Genomic DNA, 21707 nt, shown 5'->3' with positions numbered 1-21707 from the left:
AAAATATTCTGTGGCACTGGGATGGAGGTGAATATTGCTGAATGCAAAGGAGAGGAATGAAAACATTTTATCATAGCCCTGCTACATGGACTTTGTGTAGACAGAAACCTTCCGATATATCTAACTTTCCCCCTTCAAAATTTAGTTTAGGGTGCTGGCTACTTTGCAGAAAGAACATCAGTATTGTGAACTGAATAATACTGCAGCTCCATGTGCATTGTGCTGTTCTACCACACGCAGAGAGAGAGAGAGAGAGAGAGAGAGAGAGAGAGAGAGAGAGAGAGAGAGAGAGAGAGAGAGAGAGAGAGACAGACAGAGACAGAGACAGAGAGAGGCGTGCTACTCGCCCTTTGCGCACATTTCACAGTCGAAGTTGGTTTGTGAGGTGCGTCACCGATTGAATTATAGTTCGGAATATTTCTTTAATTTCCATACATTAATCCCATGGTTTAAATCTAAGGAGCTCCTCAGGAGAGAAGACCACAGGATAACACTGCGCGCGGATAGACTAAATCCACTTACATCGAGATTTGCAAGTAATCTGGTAAGTAAAATAAATATCTCAATTGAAATTTACAATTGGGGGGGGGGGGGGTCTCACGACGAATTGTTTCTGTATTCGATGATTGCACTTTCTCGCAGAGTGGCTGTAGTCTTCACAATTCTACGCAAATAGCGCTTTCTTTTAGTGAGCAATACACCTGTGACTACGGAGCTGTGCCAAATAAAAGAGACGTAGAACTTTCGGTCGTCGTCGCGCGCAGCAAATAGAACTTCGAGGATTAAGCTTCGCATTGGAAGTTATCGAATGTTCAAACAGGCCAGCTTGGTAATAGTGAAAAAACAAGAAAGAACACGTAACACCAGTATGAATTTACCATTGTAAAGCTAAATGCTTTTACAAGTCAGACATCATACTGAGTCATAGTAGATCATTATCGCATACATATTCCGGATGGCGAACGTCGCAACAAAAATGTCCTGGAGACATAATGAGTTGTTGCGTTTGCGAACCTGTTTTTTTTTTTTTTTTTTTTTTTTTACCAAATTTACTAAATTGATCTCCGCCCATAATGTCACTGATTGGAAGTCAGATTACTGATTTCTGTGGTGAGCAAGGGAGATGAACATACCTGGTGTCATTTACTTAACTGTGCACTTCAGAGCAAGTGAAATATGGATTCATAAGTTATTGGCCTGAATCAGAAAATGATTATTAACGTCTCATATATATATATATATATATATATATATATATATATATATATATATATATATATATATATATATATATATATATATACATACATACACACACACACACACACACAGATTCAATGTAATATATTCATATAAACTAGAACAAAGTTTAATTTTGCTTAAATGCAAAGGTGCTATGGCTTCCTCTTGATGCAGCATGAAGCAGGCTATTAGGCATTGTGTAATGTCATACAGCTGAGGTACAATTCACAGCCATGCCATATGCTGCTTGGACTGGTATTCTTCAAGTAAATATGATGTTCTTTAAGGGAAGGATAGATGGCAGTGTCCTTTTTGCTGTCTGGATCTGTGGTTATCTTACCTTCTACTGGCAACCTTTTCTTTCTTTTCTGAACCCTTATTAAAAATAAATAAATAATTGGCCTTTGGCAGTGCTGTAATAATGAGGTGATGTGTAATGGTAACTTGCCTTGTGATTGAGGTGTATAAAGTCAGATTGTCAGTGTGTATGTGGTATTGGTTGAAATAGTATATACTGTATGTATATGTATATGTATATGTATATGTCATATACACTTAGGCCATGTGTCTTTATTATTGATGGCTGTGTGATATTGTTTGTACAAGTTAACTTTCCTGTTGCTAACTCTCTCACACACATATGGACTGAGCTTTGTTTGTGTTTTATTTTTGTTTCTGGTGTCATTATGACCTTTTATTTTAAACAGCTTGTTGGACGCATAATGCTGAAAGGTAGTGGCATTTACTTAATCTGGTCATTAACAGAATGATGATTCACCATTTTGTTAAATTGTCAGTAAGTGCTTACTGTTGAACAGAGCAGCTAAAAAAATTGTTTCCAAATTGAATAATTATTATTCCATTACATTGAAATTCTTTATAAATGTTGTGTTTTTTCTTGTGCTCCTGCATTATATATTTTAATTGTTTATATCACATAACATACAGGAATTTATTATCTGATTTTGTTAATAATGGATATAATTAGCATTGGATTTTATTTAAATTAATCACTTTTGCTCATCACACCCCTAAAAATACTGTTCCAGAATGGCCATTATGTGTTACGTAAGAACCAGGCTATTTGTTAAAATGTGAGTGATGTATTTGAACGTTGTGCATTGTACACTGTATTTTCCATTATTGTAAAATAGTGCTTTTAAGGTACTGGTCCCCATTATGAACAGTAAGCACTCCACAGAATTGTTCTAGAAAGAGGACAATAATAAATAAGAGGACAATTAATTGTTTGTTAGTGTTCATAAAATTGTGTACACACAGACAATGGCTGTTGCATCACTTCCATCTTGATTCTAGCCTTCTTTATTTCCACATCATGAATCTTAATTCATGACTGAATTACCTGGACTGACATCTGATTGGCTCCATCTCTCCCAATTTAATGCTAGGCATAGGTGATAAAATCAATCCATTAATGGTCTTGGAGTCACTTGGAGCATTATGCTGAATGCACCTCCTTTGACTTTTCAATGCTTGTCATCAACAATGTGCTTTTAGAAAACCTGCACATTTTTTATTACATTTATTAAGAAATTACTTTAATGCTTTGTGGTATGAGAGTTGAAATGATTTGATCTGCAAGGTAGGTCTTCCAAGGCTTATGATAGTTCTCATAAAACATCAGCACACACATGCACAAAAGCACGAAGACAAACACAGGACAGTGTGTATGAATGCAGCCCACAGAGCAGTACACCACCCACCCACACCGCCGTTATTTAGAAGCTTCATCCTGTTCTGTAGGGCTCTCAGCAAGGCCTGTCATCCCCTTATATAATATTACACCTGTCCCACCTCCACCACCATGCAGCACTGGCTAAGATATGCTTAACAAAAGGAACAAACTATGGAATGCCATTTGTGCCAATTTTAAAAACAGAAAAAATAAATAATGAAAGAAAAAAATCATATGTACATCAGTGTATATACACAGAGTTAATAGACCTTGAAAATAATACATATTTAAATAAAAATACATTTATATTATTTTATTAAATTCAATGTTGAAAAATATTGAAATTGCTTTTCATTCTGCAATGTTCCCCAGAATGTCTTTTTAAAACACAGGTATTGTTTTTTATTTGTTTGTTAGTTTGTTTTTATTTCATATAAATAATTTTCTGAATAGGAGATTTCCCAAATGGCTATTTTTTTTTAATTATTGCCACATCATATTTTTTTAATAATGCCTATTTTTAAGGTGGTTTCCTTACCTGTGAATTAAGACTAATAGGAATCTCCCATTGGCTGATGATTTGTCGATGATTGCTTTCATTTGAGTCTAGTATTAGTCTGCTGTTGAACACATAATTATTTAGGATAGATAGAATTTATAGCATCTAAGAACAATAGTTATGTAATAGATGTGATGTTTATTTTGGAAGATGAAATAGATTAAATTAATCTGACCCAGCCAGATTATATAACCTCTGGTCATATAACCTCTGGTCATTTAAATGTCAAGCAATGCAAAACGGAACTGTATCTGAAGGGAAAAATATTTAGTAGGATTTGTTTGTAGTCCTATTCTAGTATACAGTGTGTACTGTGTACATTTTAGCTGTTTGCCTCTGTGTCACATTCATTAAAAGTAATTTTAAAAAACAAAGTAAAACAGGAAAAATTAAACAGTAGAGTCATATGTCCAACTATCATAGTCCCCCCAAAACTGTTTTGTTTAAGTTGGTGTTAGTCTTTATATTTTAAACCCTTTTGTTTTCAGGCAGCCTTTATCAAGCCATCAATATTTAGTATTAACAAATAGTACTGCCAGTTTTGGTGTAAATGGTGTAAAGGGTTTCTACAAAATATCTGAAAATGAAGTTGCTTCTAAATGAATCAGTAATAAGAGCACCTATAGTACTTATTATATAAGTTCTAATCAAAAATTGAGCCATGGTTTATCATGAACCCAGAGGTTACTATGGACCAAAAGCACAAAGAAAACATGGCAGATGATATTGCTTTCTTTGAGTGCATTAAAGAATGAGATTTAGACTCATTATGTCTTAAGTGTTTTTTAACACCAGCTTTGGTTTCCAAATGTCTGCCAATTAAAAATGGCCAAACCTATCAATTAGGCACCTACCTTTTTGTCTTCTAGTGATATGGTTAACTACAGAGGCATATTAAAATCACATTTAGCATTGTCAGTTATGCTTTTCCTTACCATTGATGGTAAACACCACTGATCCAAATGACATGTTTTTAGAAACTAATCTTTCTGTAACTTGCTGATATCTGAGAAAGGTTTTCTAATGCAATCAAAGTAGACACACACAAAGCAAAGGCACAGAAATGCAAATAAGTCTGAGAAATGCCAACGCAAGAGTGCTCTGCAAACTGCAGCTAACTGAAGCTCCATTTTAATCATACCTGTCTGATGACCAGTAGATTCACTCTACCTTTACCCTCTACATACCTGTACTTAAACCTTGACATGAAAAACATAATGATGAGCTATTCCTAAAAAGGGCTAAAGTCAAGACTCATGTCTCAATACAAAGTTGTTATTGCCAGAGGAGCAAAGTATTCCCATGGGTGGCAATTAATGCCACTGATAAGCAGTAAGGTAAAGTACACATGCAGAATCTAATCCTAGATACATTTGTGACTAAAGAATTTTATCTGCTTCTTTTTGCTTAATGACATGTATTACAATATATAAATGGTCATTTTTCAATGGATACAGTCATTTCTGCCATATCATATTGTATGCATAGTATAATTGTATTTGTTACTTATTTGTATGCTTGGGGTATAAAAAGCTCAGAATAGTAGACAGACAGATAAGTACTTTAAAAGATTAAATGCATATCCCTAGTGGACATTAGTTCAGTAGTATTGCTCACTAGTTTGTCTTTTCAGGTTGCTGGCTTTTTTCAGTAAAGGATTTTATAGATGTTGAGTGTAGGAAAGCTCCCTAGACAGCATACAGGTGTTATCACATTCACAGATTTCCTGTTTTGGTTGTTCTATTTTCATACCTTTTTTACAGATTTGACATGGGATGGGTTGGGAAAGTCTTTCACATCACAATCCCGCTCTGTTGCACAGAGGAGGTTGGGTTCCCTTTTGAATTTGGCTCCTCTCAAGGCTTCTTCCCCTTGCTGTGTGATTTTTCTTTGCTACTGTCACCCTGAGGTTGCTCATTAGACCCAGACTGCTGTAAAGCTGCAGTGTGACAATGTCTGTCCTAAAAAAAAAAGTGCCGTACAAATAAAGTTGAGTTAACCTGAATTTAGAAACAACAGGTGTTATTCTGGGAAATTTTGTTAGTGATGTATTCCTCTGTCTGATCTGTGCCTTAGATTTAATGCACAAACAAAAGGAGCACAAAAATCTTTACAGAATTTCAGTTAATCCGAATGATTATTTGTCAGATAGGTAGATTATGCAGCAATACATTTACAAAGTTTGGCATTCCTTGACTATTTGCCTGTTTTGTTTTCAGGGATTATCTCACCAAGATTCCAGTGTTGAATCATTTCTCCTAAAGACATCTCCTGGACCACTTTAGGGTCATTTGGGTATTTCAAAATATCCTACTTTTACTCAAATACATATATTTACCTGTGCTTTTTTAAAACTAAAATCAACAAAAGTACAGTTCAAAAGACTGAATCCACTACTGAACAGTTTGCTGTTGGTAGTTCTTCTGTACTCATGAGAACAAACTGGCCTTAGACTGTTTCACAAAGCTAATTTGACAGCTGAAAGCCCTTAATCGGCTAAAAACCTTGCAGTAGCCCCAGTAACAGAGAAAAAACATAACAATTGATTTCCTGTATAGTGTTAGTCATTAAGATGTAACAACTATTAACACAGTATTAGCAGCATACACATTTTACAAACTTAAATATTTGATTTCACAGCAAACTGAAGTAAATGATATGCAGACTGAATATTCAGATAAAATTCAATTTTATAAGGGCGTTTCGTAAACAGTTAAACATGGAATTTCCTTTAAATAATGGCTTTATGAATAATAATGATTAATTAAGTAAACTTTTATATTCATTTTTGATAAATTATTCAATAAACAAGTTTTTGGTAGTGGACTCAGAGTGGACACTACTGAATGTATCTGGCGTTTTAACTCTTATAGATTAGTGCTGTTTTTTAGCTGTGCATGATAGAATAAAATGCTGTATACTATATATCAATATACTATATACTATATACTAAATATACTAATATCAAGGTTGTACAGTTGTTAAAAAAGAAAGGTTGCCTGAACATTTCCTGAAAAAATATTACATTCTGTTACATACTGTTACATTCTGTGTTACTGCATGTTTTGTTTTCATTTTAAACACTCTGCTGTTCCTGGATATACCATTTTATATACCAAATATAGAACAAAACTCTCAATATTGTTTAGTGAAGAAATTACTTTGTATTTATTTACCTCTGTGATTAGAAGGTGATTCCAATGCCTTTGCATACAAATACAACCAAAGATAATATATAATATTAAAACTAATATCTAATATAGAAATTATGGTCTAAGTGCTGAAGATGTCACATTTGATTTATCTCAATAAATGCTTTGTTTATCTCAATAAATAGTTTTTTACAAAGGCGGTGCATCTATATTATTCTGTTTACTCAGGAAAAAATCATGTAACTGCTGCTGATTAAATTCATGCAAACCTAAATGCTTGTGTGATGAATTTTCCTTCACCTGATAAGGGTATGAAGTTTGAGCAGGGCCTCAGCAGATCGTTTCCTTATGTATTTCAGTAGTTTTTGTTTTGGGAATACCCAAAAGCCAACATTAACCAAAATTAACCAAGTTAACCAATGAGATCAAGTAACATTATAAAAGTTAAATTGAAAGTTCAAAATTTAGACTCAGGTCTAAACAAGGTCTGGATAAGGTGGTGTTTGTAATTGTGTTTCGTTTCACTTCGGGTTATTAGAGATATTTTTCACACCTGTCCACAATACTGAAAAATGTTTAAACAACTGAATTCAGTAAAACAATCAAGAGGATATGTTCATTTTCATACTTTATTTCCCTAGTTTGTGTAAAGGTGAATGGCTCTATTGAATATAAATCAAAAGCAGGTCTGAAGTCATGACTAAAAATTGTTGATGGCGGTAGCAGCTTGCTTCAAAGTGGGGCTTTAGCCTAAGTGACTGGCCATCTGATGATGGATATAAAGGGGAATATGAAATAGAGATGTTAATGAATATTTCACCCGCCTTCTCAGCTCATGCTGCTACACAGTCAACGTTTCCATGCCCATCTGGTGATGCATCAGTTCATGCAATTCTAGTGAAGGCAGGCTAACGAACACAGTGAGTGCACAGTCAGTGCACTACCACAGAGATGGTAGCAATAATCTCTTAAAGTCTTTACTATTGATGGAGTTTGGTGGAGTATTAGGATCTATGAACTACTGAAACCTCTAAGAGATTCCATTACAGTGCCTGATTTTGTATGTATACTTGTGACAGTTTTATGTGGATCATTTCAATGAGAGATGGAATATGAGCTGTTTGAATTTGCTCATGGGCTATGGTGCCTTTTAACCAATAAGTCCGTGGTGCAGTGGAAATATAAAACTTTTTTAAGAAGTCACAGGGAGGCAATAAAGTAATGCTGCTATCAGTCAATAGCAGATAGAATAGGACAATGCAACATCAATGAACAATTGCTAATGCTAACATAGCTTGAGTACACAACTTGATATCATGCTAAGAGCAAGGCTACAGCAGCTAAATTTTGTTTCAGACACAGTAAGTTCAGTCTTTGCTAATTCTTGTGAGAGTGCCCATGGGGATTTTAAAAAAGCTGTCTTTTCTAGTCTGTTGGAATCCACTATTGCTTTTCCCACCCCTTTTGTTGCCTGGGAAACATGTTATTATGAGGCAGTTGCTTGCCGTCAAGCAACCCTCCTCCTTCAGTGTTTTTTAATGGAAGCATGCCCAGGAAAGTCATGAGGTGAAGTTAATTGAGCAACACTCCCCTCTTCCCTCTTGTAAACTCTTCCTTCAGTACAGAGGCTACTTTTTATTCCTCTCTTTAATGTGTAACAGAAAATATATTGGTTATGAGGAGCTGAGGTGTTTTTGTTTCTTTGACTGCTGATTAGAAGTAGGAGAGTAGCAAAACTATGAAAATTGGCACAAAGGCAGATGATAGGCCGTGTGTAATGGCACAGAAAAAGAGGCAACTACAATCTCTGCAGTTCTTCATCTGTGTACATGAAAGAGAAAAATGCAGTAGTATGCCATAGTTCTATAAATAGTACAATTCCTGAACCATTCACAGATAGAGAGCTAACTCCTATTGGTCATGAGAGAATGAGACAAAATTTAGAGTTTTGGTGAGCTTCCAATGAACCCATAGAGAGATGTGAACATGACATGTCCTAATTTTTAAGAATTTGTCTGCTTCCTTAGGCTATATGATGCTATTTTGATGGACAACCACACAAAACACAAACATACACAAACACACCCTTCCTCTTGGAGCTGGCTTTATTCTCAAAGAAACATACTGTACTCTGCTGCAGATGCTTCTGTAGGGCTTGGTAACCAAGGCAACAAACAACATCAGAAACAGAATGGTCAGATTAGTCGCCTGGGTCTAAAGAGAAGCAAAGCTTGTTAATACATTAAAGCTCATACTTCTCTCCCTGTTAGCTGGTACTGGTAGATGGCTCACAAGGCTTTTCAGTCAGACATGTAGTCTGCAGCAGTCTTGCACAGACTGGCAAGTTTTGGTAGGATAGCACATAGTCACCTCTGTGAAAGTTGTGAGAAACCCTTTAATGCTTAATAGTGTTATAAGTGACATAAGACATAAAAACAGTTAGTCCATAAAAATCCATTTATAAGGACAAGAGGCATGTGTGGGAGCTCGATAGGTGGAGTGCGGGTTTTATTGTTTTAGTAGAAAATTGGAGTTTATAAGGCTCAAACAGCTTGGTGAGTATTGTTTCCTATGTCTTTTCTTCCATCCTCAAAATCTGTGTTCTATCTTATCTTAGGCTTGATTCAGTTTGTACGTTTGGTTTGACACGGTCTCTTAAGTGTTAAGCACATCTCTGTTCATGGTGAAATGGACTGTTTTCATTATGAGCAGCTCCTTCTTGGGCTGCCCTTGTCTATATTTTGGTAGTGCTAATCTTGCTAATCTTTCCTGCCTACAGCAGCTTGCCATGACCGCAGCTGTATTCCCCTGTCAAGATGCCACATCTCTGACCTCTTTACCAAAGAGAAAGTAATGATCAAAGAGCACCAACTTTACTGTCTTGTGAGATCATGAAGCAAAAGGTTTCTGCAGCTTGGCGCCATCTTGAGCCATCTGCACTGTCTCACCACAGCTTGATAACATTCAGCCTTTGAAGCTGTCCAAAGACCCTGCTGTCTGCCAGACCCACCGTGGGCACTGATGGACCTCTATAGGTGCTCAAAAAGGCTTTCAAGACTCTGCTCCAAACACGGGACTGCGTCATGGAATGAGGAGGGGTTTGTTGAAAAATGTTCATGGCCTCCATTGTACTGTCTGTTAATTGCCAGCAACTGCACAAAAGGGAATGTGCAGCATATCATGTGAAACTGCACTTTAGCCATAGGAACAGTGTGTTCACTAATATCTCTTTGATCTCCCATGACTGATCCTCCAAATTTTAGGATAATCTAGAATTCATTTAAAACTTACCTAACCTTCTCATGAGCAATAAAGAGATGAAAAAAAAGCTGAAATTCTGAGAGATAAGTCATACCTGAGATTTTTTATTTTACACATTATAAGTGTTAGGAGTCTTGTCCAAGGATTTATTGGTATAGCATACAGCACTGGCCCAGATGGGCTTTGAACACCTGTTCCCACACAGGGCAAGCAGCGTGATTACCTACTACATTATACCAACCTTTTTAAATGGAAAGCAATGAGAATATAATAAAATCTGTCCCACATTTATGAATATCTTATATTACTGGACCATAATTCTTTTATAGCAATTATATATATAATTAGTCAAATTTGCAGTGAAGTACACAAGGTTTCCAAAGAAACAGAGCATTTCGGACAGACGTCCTTCATCAGCTGTGGTAGCAAAGTGCTTCATATTCTTATTTAAATATATTGCTTATATAACTAGCACCTTGTAAGTTGAGCTACAGGAACACAAATTAGCATACCATAGTCAGTTGTCTGTATGTGCTTGTCACCTGCATTGCTTTCTATTTGCTGCTTGTTTCCTAGTTAAATATATAACTCAGAAATGTCTCATAAATATATAACTTAGAAATGTGTTATATATGTGCTTCTGTTTAATAAAATGAATTATAATTTATACCTTTTTCTGTAGCAAAAATAAATTTTATGTTTGTGATTTTCATTTAACATATATTGACAGCAAAATTAGACAATTGCAATTGTTGATGGTGAGCTGGACCTGAGAGAAGAGCTAGGATCTAGAATTTATATGAGATGTGATTTGAGAAAGGTTTAACTCATGAATTAAAAAGGAAGTTCCTTTTAATGTTCTCTTTTCTGCAAGAAATTACACAAGATACAAGAAAAACTGAGACAAGAGAGAGAGAGAGTTTTGAGAAATTGAATGCTAATCTCTGAAACAAATTTCTGGTAATTTCTGTCAATAAGCAATTTTTTATTTCTTCTTAATGTAAATAATAAAAAGGCATGTTTGGATTTGTCTAGAAGTTACAGAGGATTTTAAGAAAACCTTTCATCTTGCTTACTTATGTTGTGTTCTGATTTTAGTCTAGCAACATGAAAAACTTTTAAAAATGAATCACTGCTGAAATGTTTTCAGACATCAGATAGTTCTCTGATTTAAAAAAAAAGAAAATCTGATATTGCTTTGACTTTCAAATGTTCACATTATATTTGCATATAATTCCATGAAGGACAAGTGTTTTTTTTTATCTAACTTTTTTTTATTATTATTTGATTTATTTGAGGGAAAGAATGGCAGTCCAAGGACAATCTCTCAATGTTATCTTGTTAGAGTAAAATGTGAGCTCCTCTCTGTACATAAAACACAGTTAATGGCTGTGAATGGTCCAGCCAGTTTGGTCTTTTTAAAAACATTGGATGTGTTGATTACATTTCTACTGTTTTTAACATCCTCTTGTTTTGTTATTAAACCCAAGTGGCATACTGCAAGTTGGATCAAAACAGTAACATCATAGTGTGATTCATATCATTGTATCCATGACTGTACCTCAGTAATGTATTAACTTGTATTGTAAAGGAAGCTTCTATCATTGGCTTTCTGTTGGTTGACCAACTAGTGTGAGGAAACCTCTGGTAAACCTCTCTGTCATGAAAAATCTAAGGCTTTTGGGTAACTTCATTGTGTACCTTTCCGTTTTAGTTAATTCAATATAAATTTACATCAATCCGGTTTCTAGGTCTCTCAGGTAGGTACAATTGATCTTTCTCCCCCTCAGAAAGAGGGCTTGCACAGATTGAATCTTTCAAGGACTAAGTGACATCCCTACAGAGACTTTTCAACTATTCTTTTCAAGTATTTTGAAATCATGGCTGCTTTCTGGTAAGACTGGTATATTTGTGTTACAGTGAAAGTCACCTGATGCTGTTGCAAAGTCATTTTGTTGTAAAGTGTAACTTTGTGACCTCAGTCCATTACAGTCAATTAAGGCAACACCTATGGTAGGACAACCTATCAGTGGTGGGACAACTGACAGAAAACCTGAATAATGTCTGAATGTTTGTTCTTATGCCTATTAGCATATTACAGTCTTGAATAATGGCTGTGGATAATGTGGAAGTTACATTGAAAATTGATATATGTTATTTGATCATTTGATTCTAATAATATGAGTGTAGTTTGTATTTGTTTTTGCTTTTTTTGTTTTTTTTAGAAGAGCTGAAAGTAAAACAGATAACTGAAACTGAGCACTTAGTAGCCTGATTACAGGACAAGTTAAAGTGGCATAAGACAACAATACTGTGAACAAACTGTATGATTTCTATTTGAGTACTTGTCTATGACTGCATGACCATGTGTATTAGGACTAAAAATATGTTTTTGCCTGCTCTGCATTTCATGGACCTGACTTAAACATGCAGTGAATTAGCAATGGAGGAAGAGATAATAGCAGAGGGCTGATGTAATAGCAGAGGACTGATGCATGCATCCAAACAAATGCAACACAGAAAGTGATTACAAAGTCGGAATCCTTCAGTGCTGTGTGGAGGGGAAGAGGTAAATAGATAAAGTAACATATGCTACAGACACGATTGGGTGGCAGCAAGCTGAGGCTAGGCTGGCAGTTCTGCAGAGACAGAGGGCTTCGAACCGAATGCTGTTCTATGAGGACAGCTTACTGTGGAAAAACCATGCATACATCAAACATGTATGCACACACGCTGCTGGAGATGCCTCTTTTCCTTTTTATTTGCCTTGAAATAAATGGCAAAGTAGCAGATTGTGATGCTGAGTATATGGGAGAATGTCAACATTATAATGCTATTCTTCTTGACTTGCAATGCATCAGTGGACCTAGCAATGGGTGAAAAGGACGATTAATTAAAGACCCCAGAGCCCATCTGACAAGCAATGTGACTCTCCTGTCTCTGAGTTAACTGTTTATGTAATGACTTGCTTCCTTTTTGGTAGACTTCAGAAATTGCCATTTCCATGCATCTGACATGTAGCATTGGCAGAGCAGCACTGATGCATACCAGTACTCCTGCTACCTGGGTGCTATTCTAAGAGTAGACTAGACCTGTATATCAGTTCAGAAAAGACTGGAGAAAAGTAATTTTGAGCCAATGCTTATTAGGATTGTTTTTTGTTTGTTTGTTTTTATTTTCTCAAGAGAACATGAACATACATAAGAACATGTGTAATTCCTTGTTTGGTGATGCTACTACTCAGCTGCTGACAATATGGATATTTTGCTAGCTACTGGATTTTGCTCATGGCAAAGAAAAAGCCACATATTAGTTCAATTTGGACAAACATTATTCCTGATTATATCAATGTTTTTCAAATGTCAGAGTAAAGACAGCAATTGGAGCTTACACATCCTTTTTCTTTTTACGTTAACCAATATGGTTCTTGTATCTCAAGCTGTTTTCCTTTAATCTGGACACTTTCATGAATGCCATCCAGTTTTTATAAGGTCATATTGCAAAATCCTTTAGCATCCAATTTTAGACTATTTTTTTCCAAATGGAACATTGGAAATGTTTTCCAATTGTTTTTCCAAGTGGAAAAAAATCCTTCAAAGATATTTACAGAAACTCGAGAAGAATTCTCTTGTAGTTGAGCAGTTGGGCTTAAAGGTTGGGGTGTACTGTTATGGAGGCTAAGGTATGCCTAAAACAAAAAGACTTGTTTTGTGAAAGCCTTCTGGAGCTCTCTTTTCATGCAGTGATCGATGGTGGATATCCTCCATGGTCTTACATTATTAATCCATCTTTGTTTTTTAGAAGAAACCAAAAGCTGTGATTGAGGGTAGGTTTTGACAGATGAGATGAACTGGCTGTGGTAGTGACATTCATTAGCCTACATTTACTGAATTTGGCCACATGGGTTGAACTGAGGCTTCACTTTGTACAGATCTGTGAAAGAGTTTTTTGAAAAGTGAAAATGTGTTAGTGCTTAATAGCCTGTTCTGTCCGCTTGCTTGCTGCATGTAGGGTTCATGGAGCCTCCAGTTTTTTCAGGATTAAGATCTTCATGTGTCTTACTTGCATACTGTGGAGCTGCATGTCTAGTTTCTCAGAAATTCTACGAGACAACCACTGGCTGGGTTGTAGCATACGGAAGCCTGCAGCACAGAGCCTGCCAGAGAATGAGGGGAGGTTAATACAGGGGAGAGCAGAGCAGCAAAACTTTGGATTGTTAGATAACCGGCTGTGGCAGTGAAAACAAGGCTGTTGTTTCCACTGCAAGTCTGCAATTCATTAAACCTGCCTGCACTAAATAAATATAATTATGCATATCATGGTTTGAAGCTTTCTGGTGGTTTTCACTTTCATAAAAAAACCTGTACCAATCCAATGCCAAATGAAAATGAAATTTGATGATTTCCCTCATGTGATATGTCAGCACCCATGAAACCAGGAAAAAGGAATGGCCACCAGTGACAGAGGAAGCAGGCTGCAGACAGAGATGCTTCTGCGTAGAATTGGATTTCTTTCACACACTCTCTGTCAGTTTCATTTAGCTTCCTCCCTCAGATTGCTGCAGACTCTTCAGTTTTAGCCGTCTAGGCAGTGATGCCCTGAGGGAAAGGCTAATATCAAAATAGCAGAAGTGAAAATAGAGTTTTATAGTGAATTTGCATTACAGGCGTTGGTAAATATCACTGACCAGAATGGAGGCTGGAGGATGCTTGTAAGACTATACTGTACTAAGAGCAGTGGAGCAGTAGAATAGGATTTAGCCTCTGACTTTCTGACATAAATCCACAGTTTTCTTCACTGGTTTCAAGCATCAGTGACACTTAAAAGGTGTCCCAACTGCTTTATTGCTGTCTCTACCACAATCTATTTAGCAAAAAGGGCTCATTTAGTAGATCATGTGTCAAAGAGGTAAGTGTCCAGTGTCAATGAGCTGATTGTTTTTTGAGTAAACTGAAGTAAACTCAGTTTAAAACTCAGAGTAAACTCATGTGCAAAACTAACCATTCCCACCCTCAGTCAAATAAGTGTTATTTCTTAGCACTGCAGACTTGCTGGGTTCCTGCTTAGAGGACAAGAGAAAGGAAAGAGTCACAAAATGGACTCACTGCTCAATGAAAAGAAAGCTCCTTGTATCACAATAGGTAATGAATGATGAAGGCTCAGATCCTTTCGCTTTTTTCAATTATGAGCAGATCCTTGGATTCTGAGTGTAAAGATTGCTTTTCCAATTATGAGCTTTCCACACAATCCATGTGATTGATTTGATTTTATGTTTGTTAGCCTTTATAAGAGAGAGCATCATACAGAAGACATTTTCTCAGCCTCTTAAATTTGTGCATTGGGTGTTGTATAAAGTGCTTTGAGCTAGCTTTTACTACTTTGAGAACATTGTTGTTTTATGTTATGAAAGAGATCATTATGGCTTGATCTTATTTAATTGTGATGTGGTATATTATAGCTATGCAGTGTTATGGTTACCATATGTTTTTCATGTTTTTGATATATTTCTTATGTTTTAGAATGTAATTATGCAATGCCTGTGCAATTATGTAATACCTATGTAATTACTGTTTCAGCATCTGACAACCTCTTATGAATATTGTAGGAAAATAGAACATTATTTTTTCTTCTATTTAAGGACCAGCGCAGCCATGCCATTTGGCTGTTTGACCTTTGGGGAGAAGAAGGATTACAACAGTCCTTCTGAGGTCACTGATAAATATGACCTTGGACAGGTAGTAAAATCGTAAGTATTTACCACGGGAATCTCATTTACACCCTTCCACATGCAGCTAAATTGCAGTGGTTCTTATGGGTTTGTTCCTCCTTACAAACAGGGAGGAGTTTTGTGAGATCTTTCGGGCGAAAGACAAGAACACACAAAAAATGTACACCTGCAAGAAATTCCTGAAAAAAGATGGGAGAAAAGTGCGGAAGGCTGCCAAGAATGAGATCCTCATCTTAAAAATGTAAGATAGTGGTGCTGGAATTTCTAAATGAGCATATTGGGAATGTTTTTTTATTTCCCCTGTTTTGTGAATGATTACTGTTCTCTTTGTGCATTTCTTTCTCTTCTGCTTCCTGTCTCACAGTCACAGGCTGTCTCTTGCTCTCTTATCCGCACAGGGTGAAGCATCATAACATCCTCCAGCTGGTCGATGTCTTTGAGACAAGAAAAGAGTACTTCCTCTTCCTGGAACTGTGAGTGTTATGGAAGTGTGTGGTTTTTTTGGGGCGGGGGGGGGGGGGGGGGGTGGAGTGAATTTGCACAAGTGTGTGTGTTTCTGGGTGGTTTTCTGAGTCAGTTTACCCATGTAAGTGAACATTTCTTGCAGCTAATAATTATGTGTTAAATAAAGCTGTTACTAAGGTATAAGATAACCGACTTCTATTCAGTTCTTGAGTATAATTGGAGTTCTCTTGTCATTTTATTATAGTGTAGAGGTTTAAAGGAAAAGAATAAAACATTTTTCTTCATTTTTTGCTTCATTTGTCTGTCACTAATATGTGGAGACTTGTTCTTTTCAATATTCCTGGTTTTAAAGCAAAGCAGCTAATATAATCTGTTTTTATAATAACCAAATGATGTTTTGAAGAGCAAATAAATGTTGTTTGTCTTGATAAACAAATAAGTATTCTATTTTGGTCAACATTTTGTATCTCATTGTACATAAATAAAAGGTATTTCTTTCATTATAGGGTGTCAAATCAAATATGAATCTGTGGATGATGATTAAGACTAGTTCTATTCACACTCTCTTATGTCTTGATACCTCTCACAGAGCCACAGGCAGAGAGGTGTTTGACTGGATCCTGGACCAGGGCTACTACTCAGAGCGTGACACCAGCAATGTGATCAGACAAGTGCTGGAGGCTGTGGCTTACCTCCACTCTCTCCGCATCGTGCACAGAAACCTGAAGGTAGCTTGCTGCTTTACTCCCATCAAGTGGTTACAGGTGGTAGTACTATCCACACCCATTGCAATACACAATACCTGATATATATATATATATATATATATATATATATATATATATATATATATATATATATATATATATATATATATATATATATATATACAACCTATATATATATATAGGTTTTTCTCCATACCTGTTTGTAGCCATAGCAGGGCACAACTCAGCACAGTTTGGTGATTACCATGGTAACACACACCTGATTCAACTCATAAATTTATGAAAAGTTTAGAAGATTCTTTAGATCAGGGAAATCACCAAGCTGTTCAGGACAGCTGTTCTGCTGTTCTGGCATCTCCAGCACTGGAGGTGGGCACCTTAAATATGTCAAACTATGATAACCATGGCCTATTTTTTTCTCTCTCTTCTAGCTGGAAAATCTTGTTTACTACAATCGTCTGAAGCACTCTAAAATTGTCATTAGTGATTTTCACCTGGCCAGACTGGAGAACGGTCTCATTAAAGAGCCATGTGGCACTCCAGAGTACCTGGGTAAAAACTGTCAGGCTGTTACTATTAGTCTGCAGATATATGGTTACACACATAAGTAACAATCCATATGAAGATGTTTGTTTATTCAACCATGATGTCTTTGCTTTTCTCAGCACCAGAGGTAGTTGGCAGACAAAGATATGGCAGACCAGTGGACTGCTGGGCCATTGGAGTAGTCATGTACATCCTGTGAGTGTGAAGCAGTTTCTTTGCATCAGGGCTATGTCTTATTTGTCTGTGTATGTTTGTATTCTCAATCATCAACCATATGTACATACTCTGGATGTCATTCAGCAGAGATATAGTCATTTTTCTCCCACTAGCAAACCTAAATACACAGATATTTAAACCATCTACAGTGGTATCAACAGTGTTACTTATGTGATAATTTATGTGAGGCCATGGCACGGAACTCAGCCTGCCAATAAGAGGACAGATCTAAAGAAAACCGAGAGTCCAGGGCAATTATGGAAATGGAAAAGGATGCTGCCTTGGCTTCATGTATATGTTCATTCATCATTTATTATATTAGTATTACAAAGATCTATAAGGAGCTCTGTTTTGGGGTTACATGATTTCTGATGTCATTTACAGCACACACATGTACATGCAACATGTTTATTGGTCATTGTATATGTATTTATATCTTATATGTACTTTTCACTCTTATTCTTTTTATTGTTCATTTGTATTCCTTTCTAAAGTAATGTATTTAAAATGGTTTTAGTATTTTGTTTTTTTGTTTTTTTTTAGTATTTTTTAAAGACTGTTATGAACCCCTTTTTAATGTGATGCATCTGGAATCATTGCTAAAATGAATGTTCTGATGATGTTTCTATGATCTTTTTTAAAAGACTGTCAGGAAACCCTCCTTTTTATGATGAGGCAGATGATGATGATTATGACAGTCACGACAAAAACCTGTTCCGGAAAATTCTTTCAGGAGACTATGAGTTTGACTCACCCTACTGGGATGACATCTCTGATTCTGGTATGGTGACAACGCTGTGTCTATAATTAAGTTGAAAAATAGCTGACAGTTTAAAACACTTTTAACCATGTCCACTCAGAACTGTTACAGTAAAAATGGGTTTTCTATATTTCAGCTAAAAGCTTAGTTGCATCCTTAATGGAAGTGGACCAGGACCAAAGACTTACTGCACAGGAGGCTATCAACCATGAATGGTAGACACCATCTTCAGATAAATTAGATGCTTTGATTTTTGCCCTATTGCTGCCATTTGGACCATTGACCTTTTAAATACTGTGGTAATGTGATGGCTTTCTTTTTGTACATTCACTCTTTAGGATATCTGGAAATGCTGCTTCAGACAAGAACATCAAGGATGGTGTGTGTGCTCAGATTGAAAAGAACTTTGCCAAAGCTAAATGGAAGGTGAGACAGCAATCAACATTCAAGCCATTGTGTGTAGCCACTGTCTATAAGTCTAGAGTTAAGACATACATTATGTTAACTTGTGGCATGCAGAAAGCAGTTCGAGTGACCACTTTAATGAAGAGGCTGCGAGCACCAGACCAGAGTGACTCTGGGGCCTCCAGTCCAGCCCCGGAGGCCTCGGCAGGGCCCGTCACTCCCAACATCACACCTCTTCCTGTGGCTGCCACTCCTGAGCCCTCCCACACCTCCCTGGAGGTCCAGGGTGCAAGAGCGGAGGATACCACTAATGTGGCTCGGTGTAATGGAGAGATGCTGTCCCCTCCACAGCTCAACATGGAGACAAGGGAGGAGCAGAACGGCTAATGGGCGATACATGCAGATGTACGCAAACACACACACTGTACATAGGAAGACACACTGAAAGCTAATGGCCAGGCCTAGCTATAATGTTACCCACATCCATTACATTTGTGAAAATCCTTCCCTTTTTAGTTCGCTTCCTGCATAAAGTTTTGAGTTGCTAATATTTGCTTAGAAAATTACTTGTAATATTGATAAAATTATAAGATTTATGTGTTTCTATTAAAAAAAGAACAGATTATTTAGCATTTTAACAAAAGGTGTTTTCAATCATGAGGAATGTGTTACTCTTTGTCCTATCATATATACTACTCGCAGCAACAAAATATTTTTAGCTAACAAGCAAAAACCTTAGGCCAGTCCATTCAATTACCAATGAATATAATTTATTTTAGGTTTTGTTGACATCTAGCTGTTTTTAAATGTTAAAGCGAACATTACTTAGTAAGCAAATCATAGACAAAGGTAAATGTTAAGTGCTTGCCTGCTTAAATTTAATCTTAATTGTACTATGATACTGCAAGAAATGGAATTCCTCAGTGAGTTCATATAAACATATTTTCTTTCTAAAATGCACAATTTTAGAGTTGCCAGGTAAACTTTCTGTGGCAGCATTTGAGCTAGTTCGATCACCATTTAACACCTAGTCAGTGTTCATTATGTGACTATACATATAAACACATTCATATTTTAATGCATTTACCAAGAGCCATGCAAAAGTTTCCTTAGAAACAACAAGACATGTCACTTAGCGACTGTAATTTAATGATTTGATTACTTTTAAGCATAAATGTAAAAATTCTGCATACCGCACCTTTAATTGCCAGTATTATTATACATTTTTATTGCTGTATAAATGCCATTTATTTTGTTCATCTCATATTTATGCCTTTCTCAGTGTCTTTATGGCATACCACCTAAAACATTGCACATCAACATGTGCCCTAAACCTATGACAAATTCATGGCTTTCAAAGAGGCCAGCTGTAAATGCATTTCTCACTGAAGAGAGGACTGCATAATAAAGAAAATGTGCATTTGTCCTGTTTGATTTTGGTGTTTTGTAACGAATTTATGCTTTAGAAGGAAAAATTTGTCTTCATGTCTATATATTTTCTCAATTATTTTAAAAGGCCTAATTCAATCAATTCAGTTTACTAATGAAATTTTAAGACATTTGCCAGCTCAATAAAACATGTCATAGTACTTTTAACATAATGTAAGATAACCAAGCAAAGAATACTAACATAATAGTTGACACCATCATTGACCTGATTGGTGGTTTCTCTACCATTGAACCAAGTATTTTTTACTTGGGTCAAATACACAATGATTTCAGAGTGATACTTGGTTTGATTGAATTTGACCATAAATCTGTGTTTTATAGACGTGAACTGTAGATGTATGTACTGTATTTTACAGAGCACTTCATAATATACGGAATACAGTAGGTGTTGTGTATTTTACTAGTAAAAAAAGCCCATCACTGGGTTGTTAATGAATTCTGTTTAATGTACAGTACAAACTGAGCAATATCTCTATTGCTGTGATACTGTGAAACTGCCATACTGTTGATGTAGAGGGTCACTTGCCATTTCATTCAGATCGTTTCTGGCAAGCTCAGCTTTCCTTCTTAATTGTACATTAAGATATAAAACATTTCACAGTTGGTTGTACAATATGAACTTAAAACATTTCACAGTGATTTTATTTTGATTATGTTTCCCTCAGAATCAAATTCATTCCACAGTTGCAAAAACAATGGATCGGTAATGATGTGGCCATTTTATTTGGTCACTAGTTTTGGTCAGGATATTTATTTTCTTGTTGGCTATGATTTCAGATGCTTAGTTTTTCATACTTTATTTTAATCTACACTGAGTCTATCTTCTTTATGTACACAGTGATTTTAAAGCACTTTCAAAACCATATTCATTTTATATGTATCATGTCTGTGATTAAATTGCATCTTAAATAAAGGAACTGCTTAAGTGTTCAGTGCACATTGTTATTCGACCTATTAAAAAGATGGAGAGCTGAAGATGTGGACAGATGTTGCAGGCATTGATAAGTTGTTTATCTACGTTTTGGTATGAATACGTTACAAAAAGTTAATTAAAAGGTGTTGTAATTTTACCAGGATTGGCATAACTACTGATTGTATCAAAAGCCAGTCCTCTGGTATGTCACAATGGCAAAAAATAAAAATGAAATTATATATATATATATATATATATATATATACACACACACACACACACACACATACACACACTGCTGGAAAAAGCGGTGTAACGAAAATGTGTAACGGCGAGGCATTAAGTTTCATCGCCTATGCTCAGTTTTACTCATACTCTGCGTCCACACTTTAAAGGTTCTGTTAGACTCGATTTCAATATCTAACTCTAAAGTTAGCTACATGGATTCATACTGCCATGCTGTCGTAAACTCTTCTGCTTTGTTTTGCTTTGCTTTGTTGTAAACAATTTGTTAGCTAGCAGCCAGTAACCTGTTCCAACCCAACCAACATACCACCTTTAATTTTAGCTAGCTGGCTTGCATAGCT

The 21707-nt window shown here is 36.1% G+C and overlaps 1 protein-coding gene across 1 annotated transcript; it reads left to right on the top strand.

The window, feature by feature from the left end:
* Positions 1 to 319: 319 nt before the first annotated feature.
* On the top strand, positions 320 to 21139 carry camkva (CaM kinase-like vesicle-associated a). Its single transcript, XM_027000547.3, has 11 exons — positions 320 to 544; positions 15549 to 15656; positions 15748 to 15879; positions 16037 to 16111; positions 16693 to 16831; positions 17263 to 17383; positions 17497 to 17572; positions 18238 to 18374; positions 18490 to 18568; positions 18692 to 18779; positions 18873 to 21139. Exons 2-11 carry the CDS (start codon positions 15562 to 15564, stop codon positions 19143 to 19145), a joined length of 1215 nt encoding a protein of 404 aa, XP_026856348.1. The 5' UTR covers positions 320 to 544; positions 15549 to 15561; the 3' UTR covers positions 19146 to 21139.
* The last annotated feature ends 568 nt before the right edge of the window (positions 21140 to 21707 follow it).

This window comes from Electrophorus electricus, chromosome 7 (genome assembly GCF_041902795.1).
Source record: "Electrophorus electricus isolate QZ-2024a chromosome 7, ASM4190279v1, whole genome shotgun sequence".
Lineage (NCBI taxonomy): Eukaryota > Metazoa > Chordata > Actinopteri > Gymnotiformes > Gymnotidae > Electrophorus > Electrophorus electricus.
Note: the sequence above shows the minus strand (reverse complement) of the source record. Positions and strands in the feature narration are given on the sequence as shown.

Coding starts and splice junctions, on each gene's coding strand:
- camkva (XM_027000547.3), top strand. CDS start 15,562: ATGCCATTTGGCTGTTTGACCTTTGGGGAGAAGAAGGATTACAACAGT. Junction 17,384..17,496: donor TGGCACTCCAGAGTACCTGG/GTAAAAACTGTC, acceptor TGCTTTTCTCAG/CACCAGAGGTAGTTGGCAGA. Junction 18,569..18,691: donor GAGGCTATCAACCATGAATG/GTAGACACCATC, acceptor TTCACTCTTTAG/GATATCTGGAAATGCTGCTT.